This window comes from Botrytis sinoallii, assembly GCF_014898435.1.
Source record: "Botrytis sinoallii strain Bc 23 chromosome Unknown BSIN_013, whole genome shotgun sequence".
NCBI lineage: Eukaryota > Fungi > Ascomycota > Leotiomycetes > Helotiales > Sclerotiniaceae > Botrytis > Botrytis sinoallii.
The window spans coordinates 643,763-664,591 of record NW_024066040.1 but is presented as its reverse complement, the minus strand read 5'-3'; the positions used below and the strand labels follow the sequence as shown (position 1 = coordinate 664,591).

The following is a 20,829-nucleotide window of genomic DNA, read 5'->3' as shown; positions in this document are numbered from 1 at the left end:
CATATCAATAATAGCTCCCCCTTTCCAAACCTCGTTAAGAATATTATACAATCATAAGGCTAACTACCTCCATCCAGGACACATTGCCCGCTCCTCTCACCTCGCCATTTACATCCTCACAATTCACGAGAAGGTGTCGGTGTAGGTCCACCCAAAAGATTGATACAATTGGTCAACAATAAAGCAGCTTCATGCAGTAATTGCCATCTCGTCTTCTCAAAGACGCTTTTCAAAACCATCAGCATCCCAGAACATCCATTGAGACCAGTCAACTTTTTCAGTTCCTCAGGATTATCTACCGAGCCGAATCGTCGCAAATAGGCTCGCATATCCCGAACTTGGTCGTCCATTGAGTTTGGAGACGGGACTGGGGCGTTAGTCGGTCCTTCGAGTGCATATCCGTAGCACCATACAATCAAAGCAGCGAAATACATAACCCACGGTCGATTTAGAAGAATATCGTCGCGAGCCGAATAATCGAATGGTGGATCCGGTTGTGCATGATCATAGCCGTGGGAGACTGACGTAGATTCTTTGGGAAGAAGTACTGTACAGAGAAATTTGATTGCATAAAACGTCGCATCCCTAGCTCTAGCGGTCGGTGCCCAAGCGTCTTTCATTCTTTTCTGGGCACTGTTCAAGTCCTGTGATCCAATCGTGCGACCAAGAAGACGTTTCGCTCTTGCAAATATCTGACAGTCAACAACATCAACGTGCATTGCCATATGTGCGAGGTGATGAAGCACTGTCCTGGACTGATAGACAACATTGTTCTCCTTGCCAGTATAAGCATATGGTCCTGTCATCGTTTCACATTGTTGTAGCAAAGACATGTCGAAATCTCGTTTCCAAAGGTCAAATGCCCGAGTCAGGGACCCTCTCCATTTGTCTCGGCCGCCTAACGCCTGTGATACTCCCAATGAGTTGACCTGTAGATCACGCTGATGCATATGCCAGCTAACGCTCAAGAGCCCTGCCATCAATATCGTACGACCAAAAGAGTTTGTTCGCACCGTTTGAGCATTAAGAGTTCGTTTCAGACCTTCCAAAAATGATATAGGCTTCACTCCATTGGCTTGGAGGGTTGACTCCAATCTACCAACTTCAGCACTACTTGTGGCATTCCACATGGCTTCGTCGCATGGCAAAGGAAGACGCATCTCGTGAGCAACCATGACGGTAGAATGTCCAAACATCGTTGCGTGCGTAGAGTCAATAACAAATGCCGCAAACGCGGCTCGTCTTGTCGCTTCATTCGTAATCCAATGATTCCACCACTCATCAGGTGTGTTGGCTCCTGAGGTTGACGATTGACGTGAATTATTGTGCCCTTGTTCTCTCGCACTCGGGGGTGAATCCAAAGCAGAACGGCCTATCAATGAGCTACCCCGACGCATCAAGGTGATTGTGGTTGCGTGATGGATGTGGGCTCTTTCATGGAGCGCTCTGGTAGAATACATTTTTTCGTATACTTCTAGGAGTAAAAGAGCCTGGAATACCCATAATTTTGCTGGAGGGCGGAATTGTTGGTCACTGAATATCTCCCATCTAAGGTGCCACGCCAAGAAATTCGATAGTTCCGCACCAGCCTGCGTCACATCTTCGGCGTACGTGTTGTCAAGAAGAGAGGCACCTATAGCCATCATTGCAATCAGAAGGAGGTTCGGTGTATTATCTGGAGAAAACGTTGGTTTGTGCACTAAAACGAAAATTAGCGAGCTCTACTTGACTTCAATAACGAAACACAAAAATCCTACATATTGGCATTTGATCGCTAAAATGATACCAGTAACTACCAATGTAGGTTTGCATCATTTTCCTACTCATCATATGACTGTCGTTGCTACGGTCCCCATCAAAAAGTGCATCTTTTTTCTGCTTAACAAGGGGTGCGTTTCCAGTCTCATTGAATCTTTCCTTGATTAAGTCAATAATGGCTTGGCTCTTTTCTTCTGACAAGACTGTCTCCGGCAAGCTAGTGTCAAGCAAACTCGTTACAGCCATAGGATGATGGGGTTGATGAGAAGTAGGAGGATAGAACCCTCCAAGACCAATATCGTTAGTAAAATAGGGCGCATAGTACTGCGCTGTAGCGTCGGGGTAACTGCTAGAAATGTGAATTAGATACTTGTCAAACCGGGTAGTTGTATTAGGATTCTCACTTTGCGTAAGGCTGTTGACTCATCTGACCCATTTCGTTTTGTTGGCTGCTGAAAAGATATGCTACAAAATCTTCGGGTATGGTGAATGGAGATCGATTGTAGCATCCTTCGCCACCAAATACCGGCATTGTGTTTGACGTAGCCATTTGATCTAGAAGCACCATGTCTGGACCCGAATGCTGAGCTTGACTGATCTCATTTGGATACTCGGTAGACACAGGAGTTTGAAATTGTGATTCAGGCTCACGTGAGGGCATCGTAGTTGCAGCCACATTTGCAAATCCTGGCGGTGGTAAGCTAAATGGAGGAAAGTTTTGTTGGCTTATGTATGCCTGCGGACTATGCGGTTGATTGCCATGGTAGTTTTGGTTGTTCGGGGTATTCGGTAGCATAGGATAATGACCAACATTTGTTTGCAATGGTCTGGAGAAATCAGACGACCTCGTATCAGAAGTTCCAAAGCTTTGATGTCGTTGACCTCTGCTATTAGAGCCTGCAGATGATGAATTTTGACCTCTCTGGATCATATCAGAATCGGAGCGCTTGTAATTGGCAGATGGATATCCATCTACGCCGTTAACTGCGCCAGCACCAGAATAAGTTCCGGGTGCTGATTTGGTCACTGGCGAATATGAAGTAGGTCGAATGTCTTGTGGAGACTGGTATGGTATTTGCGTTGTCCGTATCTTGGAACCCATTAGATTCGGTCTTGTTACCTCAGGGGACGCGGACCCTTGAGGTAATTGTGGTTGTGAAATCTGCGATACTGGTGACCCTTGAATCAACATTGAATCTTTTCTGTGTAGCTGTGAACCTTTTGCATTATGCCGGTCTCGATGCCTATTACATAAATCTTGTCTGACAAACGTTCTCGAGCATTCCTCGTAGTCGCAGTTGTATATCTGTTTCGGGGTATGGTTTAATTGATGGCGGTAGCTAAATGGACAAGTTGTCAGCAACAAGTTCACAGATTATTGCGACTGTGTAGACCTTACAGATGCTCAGCTCTAGAATAGCTCTTCCCACAGCCTGGTGTAGAACATTCAAACTTCTTGTCTAGACCTTTGCGACTTCTCCTTCGTTTTCGCGAGGGACCATCATCACCAGAAGTGCGACCCTCTGCAAGTTCCCCGTGCGAAAGCTCGCCTTCATCTTCTGTGGGTTTCATTGATATACGGCTTCGACGTCTACCGCGACTCTTATCGTCAATTTTTCCATTAGGCCTGTGTTGTAGCATGGGGTCGGCCATTTGAGACATAGCAGGCGGATCGATTTGAGCCGTGATGTTATTTGCTGGCAAATTCAGAGGATATGCAGTCAATATCGAAGTCATAATCTCATATTATCTTATAGTAAGTGTCGCAATATGTACGGTATCTTGGGTTGCCAATACTCTGTCGGGGGGTCTTTGAAAGCTTTAGGGAGTTGAAATTGGCGCATAGGGTGGCGAAATCACTCTACTATTGTCCGAGGTCAGACTGGATGAAGCATTTTATATAGGAAGAAAACGAGACAGGATAAAGCAATGTGAATGAGTGAAGATGAATGGTTAGCTAGACATGATGCAAAATGCAGCAGTATAATCCAAGACTCTCATGCGCATCGAGTAACGCGGGGAAATGTGCTGTAAGCTCCCTGGTCAACACGAGAGTACTCTATGTCGGACAGATGATGGAGTCGCAACGTGAGATGTGGCTAGGTCATGCAAGAACACACGCGGTGGACCGAAGCTGATGAACGCGCATAGGGCGCTTGTATGAGATTAGAAAAGAAAATGGAAGTAGAGATCAGAGATTGACATGGTATACAGCTATAAGAAGTGTTTTCGATTACTCACTCATGCTTCCAAAGTTTGTGTTGTCGATCACCAAGTGAGAAATGGAGGGGAAAAAGGCGATATATCTCGTGCTAAATTTTGAGTTTGTACTTGATGAACCGTAACCGTAGATTTTCAAGTGTCTGGGGCCGGAAGCTTTTGTTTTAGTGGATCAGTTAAAGCTGCTGTGGATCTTGTGGAGACATTCATAAACTTGGCTTAATCAAGTTGTTTGACCACTTTTTCTTTTTCCTGCGACCTGATTATGCTCGCCTTCTATCGGTCCGGGGAATAAATGTTGGTCGTACTGATTGGAGTGTGTATTGGATCCTTCGCACATGAACTGCTTGAACAATCGATTGAGAGAGAGGAGGCGGAGGGGGGCGATTCTCACAAATCTTATATCATTTGAGAATCAATTGTTGGAATGTGAAAGCCGTGTTCTCTGCTGACTTTGAATTCTTTGCTGAACTCTGTTGAGGGTTAAAGTCCTTATTAATTGACCACGACGTTCATTTGTGTTCGTGGAATATTATTCCGATGGGTTGGGTGAGATTAAGAACTGGTTGGGGTTATGTAGGATTGAAGGCTTTTCCAAGACATCCAGAATATCTTCTCTGCTTACAGATTCAGGATCGACTTGTGCTTTAAGCTTACCAGGCTTAGGCAGGCTTGCAGTGCCAATCCGACGGAACAGGCGATGTGAAGGATTTGGAGTGGTTGGATAATATCTCAACCTTGAAATTTCATTTTATCAGCTGCATATACTTGTTCTTTGGTGTGCCGTGTGAATGTCTCAAAGTAGAAATTCGGTTTATCTACTGACCTTGCGCGTTGGAATTGCTTGGGGGAGGTTCACAATCGTCTAGATTTCCATCTTGCGAGATGTCAAAGATACATCCAACCTGCTCGCGGGGGATTCTAGTTACACCCGTCACAAGTTCCCATGAAACCTTGGAAGTCATGTGTATTGTGTGGCTTGAAGTCGGAGTATTCGATGAAATCCCTGGGAGGTAGATGAATTATGGTTCTGGTGTACAACTCATCTGAATCAACATTCCGACTGCGACTTGAAGATATACCGTCCGGAGAGAAAGATTGGCTCTTTCTCTACCTTGTTTAACAGCTGTCGGGTCTAAATTGAGGATAAGTCTTTGAATCAGATCTGTTTTCCATCCTTCCATAGGGAACGACGTACGCCAAATAGGAAAATTTACAAGGAAGAAATGAGGGGTACGTTTGAACCTTCCTTGCCAGACCGGAGCCACAGCGAGACCAAAATCAGTACAAGAACTGATAGAAATTTCTTTGCTTTTGCGCCGTGTGATGAAATCTTCTCTGGCATACCAAGATGAGGAAAGTTACGATCGATATCGCCGTCTTCCGATGAGACTCGCTTGACTGACTCCCTGGTCCTTATCATCTCAAGGCATGATGACCCAATGTCAATATTGATTTGAGAAGATAAAGTTCTTCTCTGGTGATTTATGTGGGTGTTCGTGCTCCCGTCGTACTTGTACTTCTCCGTGGAATGAAAGGAGTAATGAATCATCAAATACCTACCTACCTGTCTTCAGCAATGATACCGGTTCTGCAAATAGCTCCTGTAGCTATCTATGCCTTATCAAACGAAGAGATTGGACTGCTATGGACTGCCAAACTTTGGAATGCTAAATCTCTAATGTGCATTAGCAATTTAGCATCACCCGTAAAGTGGCTCTGGATGTCTTGATCCGCTACTAATAAATCCGGGGTACGTAAACTTTACCTGGCAGTATCCAATTTCTCAGCCCCAGTAAACTTTCCTGGTGGTGTGTCGGATCTTTTTTTATTCACCACCTGGGTCCTTATGACGATCTTTCAACTTTCAACTAAATCATCTTTCAACACCAAAAAATCAAACGATTTTTACTACCAATGTAATCCCAAAATTTCAATATCGAATTTATCAATCAACACTCCAAAGCACAAAGTTTCAAGCGCCTAGGGCCATCTCTCGACCTCTTCCAACATGCGTAAAGGACCTCGTCCGCAGCAGCCTGATGATTCAGAAGCCTCAAGTACCAAAGAGAAAGGGAATCCAATTTCAACGCCAGCTGCGAACGGGAAAGGCAAACGCGTGGCAAGCAGTGCAGTTAATGCAAATGTATCGGGCGCAAATAGCACACCCAATGCGTCTAGTGTTATCGCAGGAGCTGCGGGAAATACCAATACCGACGGAAATTCTAAAGTATTATGAACCACCATCATCACCTTCGAAGATCAAGCACACAGGCTAACAATAACTTCCTTCACAGATACAATGGTCAGAGTTCGACGCATCGTTTTTGCACAGGTATCGATACGAATACGGATTAAATACACCTGCTGCCTTCAACAGTGCATACAATCAAACTGTTCTCTCTCAATCGAGTATTGGCCGCATGTCACCAAGCATGGTTCGTAAGAATAAGAGGCAGAGCAAAGAACAATTGGCCAACGCTGTACGCAAGCACTTCAACAGTCAGTCGGTCAACGAAAATGAATGTGTAGCCAAGACCTTATATAAAGTTCGATATCAGGGTGAGTCAATATGACGCTATTCATAGCTGGCAACGACACCTCAGCTAAATGTTCATAGACAAGAAATTTCGCATGAGATTTATGCCACAGGCGCGACCTATGGAGCGATCTCAGCCTGAACGACCCGCCTAGTCTAGGTACACACAACAATTTGTGAGCAACTTGGCTTCAATTCGATTGATATTCAGCGACTATCATCCTAATTTAATAATACAACGAGCATACGACGGAGGGGAACGAATGGCTGGTGTTATAAGGATAATCGGGTTAGACTTGTATAATACTTTGTACAGAGCACTTTACGGAGAGCCTTTTCATTCCAGGGAGTTGGGGTTTACGAGCTTTCACTGTGGGGTTTATTAGTTATTTAGAATAATGACTGTCATGACCAATGGACAATAGAATGGAATGAGTACTTCAAACTACCTAATCAATTCATCTATCAATGGAGAGACTTTTGTTTTGCATTTCAAAACTTTTGGTAACTCTCAGCCTTGTTGCGATTTGTAATAAATTACTGGGGTCAATTACGCTCAGCCAATCATAGCTGATCTATCTCAATTGCCTTGCCGGCAAAGAAAAAAATATTGGAGCTTTCCAGAATGATCGTTGATATTCATGATAGTTTTAGCTTAACTTCAACAATACATTCACCTGAAATAGTTTTTATTTGTTCCTGTGATTACTACACTGCACATCTTGATATCTCCCTTGCGTACATGGTGAACATCAATCTACCATAATGAAGACAGGAACAACAGGCCTTCTTTCAAAGGCGGCGAATCCATCTCGAATTTTATATTCCACACCAGCAAGTCGTCATTGTACATTGAAAAGAGATGACCACAAACCATCTCAAACACGACGTCTTTCGACAATCTGCGCTTCACGGGGAAGATGTAGGTCTTCTCAGAACGACCTGGCATTTAACCCAATACAGCGACGAGTGAGTATCTATTTTGTCAAAGTGCCTAAAGTCACATAACAAAGTACTGACATGAAGTCTTCCTAGTCTTTCCATGCGACAACAAGAAACCAAGCCACGAAGAATCCTTACGATGTTCTCGGGGTTGACAAAGGCGCTTCTGCATCAGCCATCAAGAAGGCATATTATGGTCTTGCTAAAAAGTTTCATCCAGACACCAATAAGGACCCAAATGCTAAAGATAAATTTGCGGAAGCGCAATCTGCCTATGAACTTTTAACCGATCCACAGAAAAAGGCAGCTTGGGATCAGTATGGATCTGCAGCATTCGACCAAGGAGCAGGACCCGGACCTGGTGCTGATCCATTCGGCGGTGCGGGGGGTTTTGGAGGGTTTGGGGGTGGATCTGGTGGTTTCCCAGGTGGAGGATTTGGAGCAGATTTCAATTTCGAAGATTTGTTTAAAGGTTTTACTGGAGGCAAAAGGGGTAGAGGTGGTGGTCGTAATCCGTTTCAAGAAGAAATACTCGTGGGAGACAGTATTGAGGTTCAAACGAATATCTCCTTCATGGAAGCAGCAAAAGGGACCAGCAAAACCATCAACATATCTCCATTATCTACTTGTAAAACATGTACTGGAAACGGTATGAAATCTGGGACAAAACGATCGGCATGTAAGTCCTGTGGAGGGAGCGGCACTCGCGTGCATTCTATGGGTGGTTTTCAAATGGCCTCAACATGTAGTGCCTGTGGTGGCCAAGGAATGTCGATTCCACTTGGAGGAGAATGTCGGACATGTTCTGGAAATGGTGTCGTGCGTGAGCGGAAAACTATCAACGTTGACATACCTGGAGGTATTGAGGATGGTATGCGATTGAGGTTAGATAGGGAAGGTGATGCTCCAGCTACTGGTCAGGCTGCAAACCCCAATAGCCCTTCACAACCTGGTGATCTTTATGTACTCGTTCGAGTAGCCACAGATCCAAAATTTAGTCGCTCTGGGTCCAACATCTTATACACCGCAACAATTCCTTTTACAACTGCATTACTTGGAGGTGAGGTAAAGATACCGACATTGGATGGAGATGTTAGTGTCCAGGTGCCAACTGGAACCGGCACTGGAGACAAGACTGTTCTAGGGGGCATGGGAATGAAGAAGTTAGAGGGACGCAGAGGAGGTAATGGCGACCTGAAAGTTGAATTCAAGGTCAACATGCCCAAATACCTAAGTGCTAACCAGCGAACAATCGTGGAAATGCTCGCCGATGAGATGGACGACAAGACGGCGAAGCGAATTATGAATGTTGGCCGTTCCTCAAGCTCTTCGTAAGTTCAGTGTCATTGTTTTCAATCCAGACACTGACGGAGACAGGTCATCTTCCCCATCAAATACCGAAGATAACAACAAGCAAGAAGGGTTCCTTAAATCCGTCTGGCACAAATTCACAGACGGTGCTAATTCGCCAAATGAAGGCGATAAGGAAGATGACTCTAAGAAGAAATGAAAGAAATGATGAAGCTCGCTGTATAATAAATGGCAAAGGTCTAGAAATGCCACTTTGTATAAAGGATAAAGGGGTAAAATGAAGGAGCATGGCGTCTCCTGATGGTAGGAATGATGAATGGCTGTCAATTTTCGAATGCATATCTTCTAGAATGCTGTTTAGAATATATTCATGGCCCATACTTTATTAGTATAAAATGAAATGATATCTTAACTCACAGCAGTGACATGACTAATACATGGAATTTTTCAATGAACATAATCCTCTAGGGTCAGCTTCGCTTGATATCCCGTTCATCCCACTACCGAGAGGATTTCATCTCAGCCTACATGCATGTCGACGACTGGATGTGATGAACCTGGGAAATACGAGGCTTTCCTACCAATCAAAATGTAATCCACATGGCTGCCGTGACGACTACCGTCTGCAAAGAACATGCTAGCAACCTAGTACTTATCTTGTATGCTGCCTTCATTTGTGTGCAGAGATAGAGCCTAAATAGCCCAACACCAGGCGATCTGTCCATATGAGTACTCCGATTAGCAGATGATGTCGATTGAATAAGGCGTATCTCTTGATAGATGTTGTACTGAGTCGAGGCTGTCTCCTTATCTAAACAGGGCGCTTATTACATACGCTGACACCCTATAGTTTGAGGAACACTCTTTCATCGTCAGGTCAATGGTGGGTCATCACCTAATTGTGGTTGAAGAGAGAACAAACTGTTGGGTTGATGTTTCTTCATGTCCGTCTTCTTGTTTTGTGATTGCTATGTGTGATTGATATCATTTCAATTGCATCCGTGTCTTGATTGATTGATGATGATGATGATGATGATTATGATGACGAGAATAACATCCATATATGGATATAGTACGAAACGGAAACAAGCATCCGGAATGTTAGATGTATAACAGCAATTTATATATAATCTCCACGATCATTTATGGTCTTACGAAGTGTTCTCTGGCGCTTATCTGAGTAAATCTGGGCCTCCTGAAGGGCCGCAGAAAGAAAAAGAAAAGCAGTGCAGATTCCCTGTATTGTAGCACCAGCTAGTGCCCTGTAGTCCCACACACTCCATAGCACAGAGTAATGATAGCTTTGGGCACCTGCTTTCCATCGATTGATTTCACTTCCAATACCTAGATAGTCACAAACATTTGCTATTTCTCCTTCAACATATCAAACTACATAATGATAAATCAATATTGGACTTTGATAGCTTCCTAGGTATGACACAGCCATGAGATACATGAGTGAAATTTTGCACAAGGATCGGACCATTCTTTCAAGATACTGCGCATCCAAATAAATTAACAAATTAACAAGTCTTACCACTGACGACACCAACCCCTCCTCCCCACCGCTTTCCCATCCACATTCGACGAGTATCGGTGTACACGATATTGTCCATTATATCTGTTTGATACCTACAGTCAAATCTATTGATTTCCCTTTGAAGTGATATATCTCCTTCACAAATTTTGCCCGGGTATCGATAATCAGGGTGTCGAGCATCATCCTGTCAATCTTCGAGATGCAAGCCCCGATGATATCAGCGCCTCTTAAGGCAACCAACGAAATCGACTGGATACAGCCGTTGAAGAATTACATCAGACAGACGTATGGTGACGACCCGGAACGATATGCGGAGGAATGTGCTACCTTGAACCGCTTGCGACAGGATATGCGAGGAGCAGGGAAGGACAGTGCTGCCGGAAGGGACCTCCTCTACAGATATTATGGACAGCTGGAACTATTAGACCTGCGATTCCCGGTCGATGAGAATCACATCAAAATCTCCTTTACTTGGTAAGGTTTCAATCAAATGAGGGGCATCGGAATCCTGCTAACAATGTTGCCAGGTTCGATGCATTTACACACAAAGCCACTGCACAATATTCTTTGGCGTACGAAAAAGCTTCGATCATATTCAACATTTCTGCCGTACTGTCATGTCACGCAGCGCATCAAAACCGATCGGAGGACTCGGGTCTGAAAACTGCATATCATTCTTTCCAAGCATCTGCCGGCATGTTCACTTATATTAATGAGAACTTTCTCCATGCACCATCTACGGACTTAAGTCGAGATACGGTTAAGACTCTGATTCAGATTATGCTTGCTCAAGGCCAGGAAGTGTTTCTCGAAAAGCAAATTGCCGATGGTAAGAAGGTTGGACTATTAGCAAAACTTGCTAGCCAAGCAGGCTATTTGTATTCTCAGGCGCTTGAAGGAACCCAGGACAACGTGAATAAGGCCATATTTGAAAAGGTCTGGCTTCTAGTGGTACAAGTAGGTGCTTTCAATCTTTTTCGCTTTTATGGGGCACACTTCGACCATAGTGGTGATCAAATAGCAAATTCGTACTAACGCAAATAGATCAAAGCAAATTACATGTCATCTCTAGCTCAGTATTATCAGGCTCTTGCGGATGATGATGCAAATTCACATGGTGTGGCTATTGCACGATTACAGGCAGCAGAAATATCATCTAAGGATGCCAGTAAACTTGCAAACAGTTTCCCTGGAAATGTGCCCGTCAATTCAAACTTCACATCAGAGACAGGCACAACCTTGATAGAAATTAACAGGCGTCATCTTACCAATGTCCAGGAAAAACTTGCTGAGCTTATCAAGGATAATGACTATATCTATCACCAGACTGTACCAGCCGAAGCGGCTCTCACTGTGATCCCAAAACTTCCTGCTGCTAAAGCGATACCAGTTAGCGAACTCTATGCTGGTCAAGATATTCAACGTATCACGGGACCTGACATCTTCCAAAAGATAGTGCCTATGTCTGTGACAGAATCAGCTAGCTTATACGATGAAGAAAAGGCTAAACTGGTACGGGCGGAGACGGAACGTGTAGAAACTGCCAACAGTGAGATGGCTGCAAGTCTTGATTATCTCAGATTACCCGGAGCGTTACAAGTTCTTAAGGGTGGTTTTGATCAAGAGCTAAGCGGAGGCGAAGATTTCAGGAACTGGTGCGACGACTTAGCTGGGCATGTCTCCCCAATGTCAACTTTTGATTCTTTGAAATCTAGCAAAGAAGCTATAGTTTCAATATTGGAAAAGAGCAGCAAACAGTTGGATATGGAGGAGAGTGTCTGTGAGAAAATGCGATCAAAGTATGAAGGAGAGTGGACTCAACAACCGAGTTCTCGGCTCACATCTACACTTCGAAACGATATACGAAACTATCGCGAAGCTCTTGAGGAGGCTGCTCGCAGTGATAATCAGCTTTACTCGAAGATATGCCAGCATGAAGTTGACTTTGACGAAATGCGCTCTGCTGGTGAACTCGGCGAGTCTGATGTGCTTTTTCAAAGAGCGTTGATTCAGGTCGGTGGAAAGTCGAGAAACGCTGCCGGTAGTCCCGGCACACGTGAAGGAAATCTATTAGATGATGATTTCGATGATGGGAAAAATAGTGTCGCAGACCAGATAGCCAAGGTTGAGGATATACTCAAGAAACTGAATCTAGTCAAACGGGAAAGGTCGCAAGTTTTGAAAGATCTGAAAGAAAAGGTTCGTTGCAAGCTTCACATCTAGGTTTCTTTTCGCTAATCACTAAACAGGCGCATAACGATGATATATCTCACGTTCTCATCCTCAACAAAAAAGGCATCTCAAATTATGAGAATCAGCTTTTCCAAGCAGAGCTTGAGAAGTACCGACCCCATCAGAGTCGTTTGTTGTCTGCGAATCACAAACAGTCATCACTAATGAAGGAACTCACACTTACATTCAACGATCTTCTGCAAGACAAGAGAGTCCGATCTGAGCAGAGCAAGTATGAGACCATAACCCGTCAACGATCATCAGTAATGTCGAAGTATAAGCGGATTCATCAAGAATATCTTGATCTACAAGCAGGTCTCGAAGGTGCTAAACAGTGGTATGCCGAAATGAAGGATACTGTTAATAGCCTTGATAAGAATGTCGAAACATTTGTCAACAATCGTAGGTCAGAAGGCGCTCAGCTTTTAAATCAAATCGAGCAAGATCGGGCTAGCAATGCAAATGGGCATGCGGATAGGGAGCGTGAACGTCTTAGGGGATTGATGGAACGCATGTCTATGGACCCATCGACCTCGCCAACTTCAAGCAAACCTCCTCGTAGGGGATCTAATGCGTATAGTAACACATCTCCATCGACAAGGTACCCAAGTACAAACTTTGCGGGACAGTACCAGGTACCAACATCGCCACCTCCACAAACTACGACTGCACCCCCTGCACGTGGCTCTATACCAGCCTCTACCAATGGAGGATATTACCCTCAACAACAACCTCAGAGAGCCGACCCATACAGTTCAGCTCCTGGAAGATCCTCGCCATATGGACAATACAATCCAAGCACACATTCGCGCAATCCGTCCCAGCCCCTCTCACCTCCACCAAACCAGAGCCAATTCCCACGTTCACCCCCACCACAGCAAACTCAATTTCAACAGAATCAACATCCATACGCGACAATGGCACCGCAACAACAAGGGCAATATGTACCAGCTGGCTATGTACCTCCACCTCCACCACCTGGGCCGCCACCTCTTGGCCCTCAACAAACATATCATCAACCTAGTGGCTCTATGACAGGTCAAAATGATTATGGATATGGAAACAGTGCTACTTCTCATCAACGTGGTCAATCACAGCAAAGTGCGAACGATCCTTGGGCTGGGCTTAATGCATGGAAGTGAGTAATGTAGAGTCTATAGGGGCGTTTTCAGTCACAGGATGAGCGGATCACTCAGGGAATTACACCTTGGCTTATGGGGGACATGGCGCCGAGGAGGAAGGAATGAGTAAATGAAGAATGTGATACCAATTCATTGCGGCAATGGCACGGAGGAAGGCAGAAAATGTATTTATATCCAATCTCAGAACCGTCTGGTCTACTTGATAGTCTAATAGCCATCACGTAAGCAATTTTGCAAAAGCATACACAGAGCACCGCTTGTAGCCAGTTTATCAAAACGTGGCCGAAATATGGTAAAGACTACAATTGTTTAGAACCCCATGAGATAGGAATACCGTTACATGAACATTATGAACATTCAAGTTGATAAATGAATTACGTAGTCATTTTCCTCATAATTTAATAATGAGGTATGAGAGAGTTGATTAAATTTAGTATTGACTGAATCTTTAATTTAACTAGTACAGATTTTGAGGGGGTCTCGAGGGGGGGTAATTCAGGCCCGCCGGATTACGTTTATCCGAAGTTCGGGTTACCGATATTGCCGATGGGCTTAGAAAGCACCTTCGAATGTCATGACGAGCAGATAGTGGTGGTAGGGAAGCTCATAGAATAATTGTCACCGTCTACGATTTACCATTGCCATCCACATCAAACCATTTTTTCACGTTCTAAATCAGCGGTTTTTATTCTTTTCTAGTATACAATTTAAAGATTCTTTTGTCTTCTGTATTCTATTTCTTAATTATCCATTCACTCCATATACCAAAGCTATGCTTTACGGCCAAAACCTACCGTGGCGGATTGCGCTTCGAAATGTAACCATTAAACAAAATACGGAAGTTTCGAGTACGGTTTTGAGGAGGACAATCAGAAAGTATCATGGCAGAACCGCACAATCGTCGGTCTCTTTACGATCTCGTTTCATTCAGTCAGGTCTCGGTGGCGTCGCGAGGTTTTCAACAGCTCCTGCTCTGCGAAAAGATATCCCGAAAGACTTGTTCAATCAAGCAGAAATAACATCTGCGGAAGAGAAGAAGGAGAAAAAGGCAAAGGCTAAGGCTGAATCAGTTGAGAAAGTCAGTGGCGAGAAAGAAATAGAAACCAAGAGCAAGACAGGCGAAGCAACTTCTTCTGGTAGTAACACTTCTTCTGGAAGTGCGGCTGATGGGAAAGGAAGCAGTGCCGGTGGTGCAGGGGATTCTGGCAATAATGATGGCGGAAAGAAAAGTCGCAAAGGAGCTTCGGAAAAGGCTTTACAAAAAGCTATGGTTCCAGAGGTATATCCACAAGTGATGGCAATTCCAATCACCAAGAGACCTCTATTCCCTGGATTCTACAAGGCTGTCACTGTGCGAGATCCCAATGTTGTAGCTGCCATTCAGGATATGATGAAGAGGGGCCAGCCATACATTGGAGCTTTCTTGTTCAAGGACGACAACATGGATAAAGATGTCATTGAGAATATTGATGACGTACATGATGTTGGAGTTTTCGCACAAATTACTAGCGCTTTTCCTGTTCACGGAGATGATTCTGCTTTGACTGCGGTACTTTATCCACATCGTCGAATTAAGATGTCCGCTCTCATCAGTCCTGAGCGTGAGAACACGGACGCAAGTAAGACTGAAGGCACGCAAGCTGAACCACCTGTTCCCGAGATCATACCTCCAAAGGTTACAAAGGAGGAATCTTCTGAGAAGAAGGGTGATGTTGTAGCTAGCTTTGAAGAAGGAACGGTGACGCAGAAAACTTCAGAGCGACCTGTATTGCCATACGAGCCAATATCGTTCTTACGCAAATACCCAGTCAGTCTGGCAAACGTGGAGAATCTGACCGAAGAGTCATATGATCCTAAAAGCCCCATAATCCGTGCTGTTACAAATGAAATTGTAAATGTGTTCAAGGAAGTGGCAACTCTCAACAGTCTCTTCCGAGATCAAATCTCCACATTTTCGATGAGTCAGTCATCGGGCAATGTTATGTCGGAGCCTGGGAAACTTGCGGATTTCGCTGCGGCTGTTTCTGCTGGTGAAGTCTCCGAGCTTCAAGATGTGCTTGAAACTCTCAATATTGAGGAGAGATTACAAAAGGGTTTGACTGTCTTGAAGAAGGAGTTGATGAATGCTCAGTTGCAATCTAAAATTTCAAAAGATGTTGAGAACAAGATTCAAAAGCGTCAACGCGAGTACTACTTGATGGAACAGTTGAAGGGTATTCGTAGAGAGCTTGGTATTGAGTCTGATGGTAAAGATAAGCTAGTTGAGAAATTCAAGGAGAAGGCAGCCAAGCTTGCGATGCCGGAAGTAGTCAGGAAAGTCTTTGACGAGGAGATCAACAAATTAGCACATCTTGAACCAGCTGCGTCTGAGTTTAATGTCACAAGAAATTACTTGGATTGGTTGACGCAAATCCCATGGGGTCAACGCAGTGCAGAAAACTTTGGAATCAACAATGCTATGACCGTACTTGACGAAGATCACCACGGTTTGAAGGATGTGAAAGATCGCATCTTGGAATTCATCGCGGTTGGCAAACTGAGAGGTACCGTAGAGGGTAAAATCTTATGTTTCGTTGGTCCTCCTGGTGTCGGTAAGACAAGTATTGGTAAGAGTATTGCCAGAGCTCTCAACCGTCAATACTACAGATTCAGTGTGGGAGGTCTCACAGATGTCGCGGAAATCAAGGGTCACAGAAGAACATATGTTGGCGCACTTCCCTGGAAGAATTATTCAGGCGCTAAAGAAAATGTCAAAACTGAAAATCCATTGATTCTGATGATGGATTGATAAGATTGGTAGAGGTCATCAAGGTGATCCAGCATCTGCACTTTTGGAATTACTGGATCCTGAACAAAACACCTCGTTCCTCGACCATTATCTTGATGTCCCTGTGGATCTTTCTAAAGTTCTCTTTGTCTGTACAGCCAACATGACTGATACTATTCCTCGTCCTTTACTTGATCGTATGGAGATGATTGAATTGTCAGGATATGTTGCGGATGAAAAGATGGCCATTGCGGAGCGCTATCTTGGACCCGCAGCCAAGGAATTGGCTGGTTTGAAGGAGGTTGATGTTAACCTCAGTAAAGAAGCCATTGAGGAACTCATCAAGTCTTACTGCAGAGAGTCTGGTGTTAGAAATCTCAAGAAACAGATTGAAAAGGTTTACCGTAAATCTGCTTTGAAGATTGTCCAGGACCTTGGAGAGAGTGTTCTTCCTGAAGAAGAAGCCTTGACTGAAGAAGGCAAGGCAGCTCTAGAGGAGTCCAAGAAAGATCAGACTGATGTTAAGGAAACACCTGAAACAATTGAAAAGGAGACTACCGAGGTACCTCGAGTTAGTCTTAAGGTTCCTGATGATGTACATGTCACCATTGGAAAGGATAACCTTAAGGATTACGTGGGTCCACCAGTATTCACATCGGATCGGCTATATGATGTTACACCTCCTGGTGTAGCAATGGGTCTGGCTTGGACACAAATGGGTGGCGCCGCACTATACGTTGAATCCATTCTCGAAAGTGCCTTATCCCCCTCCTCTACCCCTGGTCTCGCTACCACCGGTAATCTCCAGGCTGTCATGAAGGAATCCACCACAATCGCGTATTCCTTTGCTAAATCAGTTATGGCCAAAAACTTCCCTGATAATCATTTCTTCGATAAGGCGAAACTACATCTTCACTGCCCTGAGGGAGCGGTTCCAAAAGATGGACCGAGCGCGGGTATCACGATGGCTACTTCGTTGCTTTCGCTAGCACTGGATAGACCACTTGATCCAACGATTGCTATGACGGGCGAGCTTACTGTTACGGGTAAGGTACTCAGGATTGGAGGATTAAGAGAAAAGACTGTAGCTGCAAGAAGGGCGGGAAGTAAAATGATTATCTTCCCAGATGACAACATGAGTGATTGGTTGGAACTTCCAGCTGTAAGTTTTTCTTCCTTTGTATATCTGATAGTAGGAAAGGAGAAAATGCTAATTTGAGAAATATAGAACATCAAGGATGGAATTGAAGGTAAACCCGCAAAATGGTATTCGGATGTATTTGATCTCGTCTTCCCAAATCTGGATAAAGAGGCTGCGAATGGACTTTGGAAAGATAGATTGGTGAAGACGAAGGGGGAGAAGGATGGAGATGATGAGTGAGGAATTCATTTGCTCTATTGGATTGAAAAATGAAAATAGAAATGGAGATACAGTGTAAACAGTAGAAGAAGAATCTGGTGAAAATTACCGTTGTGGTATTATGGCACTGGTGATATGGGTGCTGGTGTGTGCGTGCTTGAGTGTTGAGCAGAGGTGGATGGGTGGGTGGATAGGTGGGCATTTTTTGGCGTTGGTTGGGAGTTTTGTTTGTTTTAACGATGGCTGGATGAACGGATGGATGGATGGATGGACGGATGGATGGATGGATCTCTACTCTTAAGAATAAAAAAAGGATTTACAAATGGATTTTGAGGGATTAAAGTATGGATGGGTGGGTGAATGGGTGAATGGGATTTGGGGGGAGGGGAGGGAAGGGGAGGGAAAGTCAATGGTAGGGAGGAGAGGGGAAAAGAGGGGGAGGGAAGAGGGTAAAGGTAGATATGGATTGTGCTTTGTGGATTGAGGGGTATATATATGATCTTTTTGTTCATTGACATTTTTTGGTGACTGCGGGGGGAGATAGGGGGAGGGAGAGGGGAAATGGAAATGGAAATGGAAATGGAAATGGAAATGGAAATGGAAATGGAAATGGGAAATGGAAATGGAAATGGAAATGGAAATGGAAATGGAAATGGAAATGGAAATGGAAATGGAATGGAAATGGAAATGGAAATGGAAATGGAAATGGAAATGGAAATGGAAATGGAAATGGAATGGAATGAAAAAGAGTGGGAAGGGGAAAGGGAAAGGAGGGAGGGGAACGGAAGGAGGGTAGATAGTTTAGGTGCGATATAATTGTATTTTTATTTTATTCAATTTTCTCTCTCTCTCTGCGTGTGGTTTATGTGTTTTGGGTATACTGGGTATATATTGAATGAAATGAAGATGAAGATGAACGTGGAAGTGAAAGTGGGAAGTGAAGAGACTTGCGACTTGAGAACATTGAGGCCTTGCGCAATTGAGACATTGAGGACTTGCGAATGACCTTGCGATTGAAGCCAATTGAGAATTGGATAGAATTGAGAATTGAGAAGTAAATTGGACAAATTTATATACTAATTTTTTATAGAATAGTTATTTTTTATTATGATTTTATAGTATTAAGTATTATAGTATTATAGTATATAGTATTATATAGTATCTTCTAGTATTATAGTATTATAGTATTATAGTATTATAGTATTATAGTATTATAGTATTATAGTATTTATGTATTATAGGATTATAGTATTAAGTATTATGTATTAAGCACGTATTATAGTATTATAGTATTATAGTAGTATAGTATTATAGTATGATAGTATCGTATCTAGTATTATAGTATTATAGTATTTACTTTTATTACTATACTATATCGAATTATATCGACTATACTAAGTCATATTGAGTCTGGGGAGTTAGCACTCTAGAGTCTGAAAAAACCTGGAGAAACTCTGAAGAAAATGTATATAATGATGGGATTGTAGATTGATTTTGTTTGATGGTTGAGGGTTGAGAATTGAGGGTTAGTGGTTGAGGGTTGAGAGTTGAGGATTAGATTATAATTGATGGATTATAATTGACGGATTATGGTTGTGGATTATGGATTATGGATTTGATCGATCGATTGATTGATTGATTAGTTGATTGATTGATCGATCGGTTGTTTGTTTATTTGTATATTTGGGTTTTGAATTTGAGTTTGGGTTTTTGAGATTCAAATTTTAATAGTTACTAGGTAGATAGTTGAGGAATGAAATGGAATGGAATTTATATGTTTAGTAGAGAGTTAGATTTTATAGTGAAGTGTTGAGGGAATAGATAGATAGATAGATGAATAAATGAATGAATAGAGATGAATAGATAAATGGAATATAAATAGAGAGAGAGATAGATAGATAGATAGATAGATAAATTTAATTTATTTATAAATAAATCAGTTTTTATATACTAGTATTATATATTAATATTAGATAAGTATTACTTTTATATCTTAATATTAGATTAATATTAGTATTAGCTTTATATATTTTGACTTTTTGATATGAGATGAATAAATAAGTAGATTAGATATTAATAGATGTATAGAGATAGAGATAAAGATAGATGAAGATAGATATAAATCTAGATGATCTGATTTTATAGGAGGGGTTGGTTTTTGATATTGATATTTATCACGGAGGTAATAGCTATGTCTAATGGTCACTTTGATCAGGAGATAGGTAATAGAGTGAGTAATAAACTAAATTGACTTGAGGTGTGATCATTAAGGATCATACCTGCTTTATATACCCTGATCAGGCGATGGAGTTGTCTAATTAGGTTATATAGGGTATACAAATGAACTGAGTGAAATAGTTTTAGTAATCATGGGAATGAGTACTCCGGAGGAGTACTAGGATTAATACCGTAGGGTTACACTATACAGTGAATTCCGTGACAATATTAATGTTTCGTATTTGTGAATACCTACAATTCTATTCAGACTATTTAGATACTACCTACTCTACTTACTACCTAGTTTCTATTCTTCCTTTTTCCCTTGTGACTATAACTACCTAGGTAGGTATATACGTAACAGAATATCCTGATTAGAAACCCTACACACGATTGGAAATCCAATTGACATCTTTAAAATAGTCGACGATCGACCTCGAATCTAGGAGCTCTTGCTCCTTTCAATATAACTCCAACTATACCCGATCGTGATATCCCCTCTCGAATCCCGATCATGAATTCAATTGCACGAGATGATTCGCTCGTGTTTCTGCATGAATGTTGCGGAGTGGTATAGTATAGTATATAGTATGGTATAGTATGAAATGTATGTGGTACCAGAACATGAGCTTGCACACTTGCATGCGGACTGCATGATTCCCTCGAGCTGAAGCGGATGGTATGATATCGTGTGCGTCCTCGTTATGTCATGGTGATAAGGTTGTATGCTCTTAAGTTCCCTGCTTCTCTCGGGAGGGGTTGGGGCTTCCGGTGTGTGCTGCTGGGAATGCTCGGGATGGG

The 20,829-nt window shown here is 42.9% G+C and overlaps 6 protein-coding genes across 6 annotated transcripts; 5 read left to right on the top strand and 1 right to left on the bottom strand.

Moving 5' to 3' along the window:
• Positions 1-116: 116 nt before the first annotated feature.
• On the bottom strand, positions 117-3,495 carry EAF02_007635 (uncharacterized protein; the record flags this gene model as incomplete). The annotated part of the gene is made up of 4 exons (XM_038903683.1): positions 117-1,699; positions 1,758-2,107; positions 2,163-3,098; positions 3,158-3,495. 4 exons carry the CDS (start codon positions 3,493-3,495, stop codon positions 117-119), a joined length of 3,207 nt encoding a protein of 1,068 aa, XP_038756497.1.
• Positions 3,496-5,989: 2,494 nt separating this feature from the next.
• Positions 5,990-6,672, top strand: EAF02_007634 (uncharacterized protein; the record flags this gene model as incomplete). The annotated part of the gene is made up of 3 exons (XM_038903682.1): positions 5,990-6,208; positions 6,276-6,540; positions 6,599-6,672. 3 exons carry the CDS (start codon positions 5,990-5,992, stop codon positions 6,670-6,672), a joined length of 558 nt encoding a protein of 185 aa, XP_038756496.1.
• A 610-nt stretch (positions 6,673-7,282) lies between these two features.
• EAF02_007633 (uncharacterized protein) lies at positions 7,283-8,969 on the top strand (the record flags this gene model as incomplete). The annotated part of the gene is made up of 3 exons (XM_038903681.1): positions 7,283-7,486; positions 7,553-8,790; positions 8,837-8,969. The coding sequence occupies 3 exons, from the start codon at positions 7,283-7,285 to the stop codon at positions 8,967-8,969; spliced, it is 1,575 nt and encodes a 524-aa protein (XP_038756495.1).
• Positions 8,970-10,509: 1,540 nt separating this feature from the next.
• EAF02_007632 (uncharacterized protein) lies at positions 10,510-13,684 on the top strand (the record flags this gene model as incomplete). Its single annotated transcript, XM_038903680.1, has 4 exons — positions 10,510-10,784; positions 10,838-11,267; positions 11,355-12,509; positions 12,560-13,684. The coding sequence occupies 4 exons, from the start codon at positions 10,510-10,512 to the stop codon at positions 13,682-13,684; spliced, it is 2,985 nt and encodes a 994-aa protein (XP_038756494.1).
• Positions 13,685-14,456: 772 nt separating this feature from the next.
• On the top strand, positions 14,457-17,832 carry EAF02_007631 (uncharacterized protein; the record flags this gene model as incomplete). The annotated part of the gene is made up of 3 exons (XM_038903679.1): positions 14,457-16,433; positions 16,477-17,613; positions 17,680-17,832. 3 exons carry the CDS (start codon positions 14,457-14,459, stop codon positions 17,830-17,832), a joined length of 3,267 nt encoding a protein of 1,088 aa, XP_038756493.1.
• Positions 17,833-18,378: 546 nt separating this feature from the next.
• EAF02_007630 (uncharacterized protein) lies at positions 18,379-18,627 on the top strand (the record flags this gene model as incomplete). The annotated part of the gene is made up of 1 exon (XM_038903678.1): positions 18,379-18,627. The coding sequence occupies one exon, from the start codon at positions 18,379-18,381 to the stop codon at positions 18,625-18,627; it is 249 nt and encodes an 82-aa protein (XP_038756492.1).
• Positions 18,628-20,829: the final 2,202 nt, after the last annotated feature.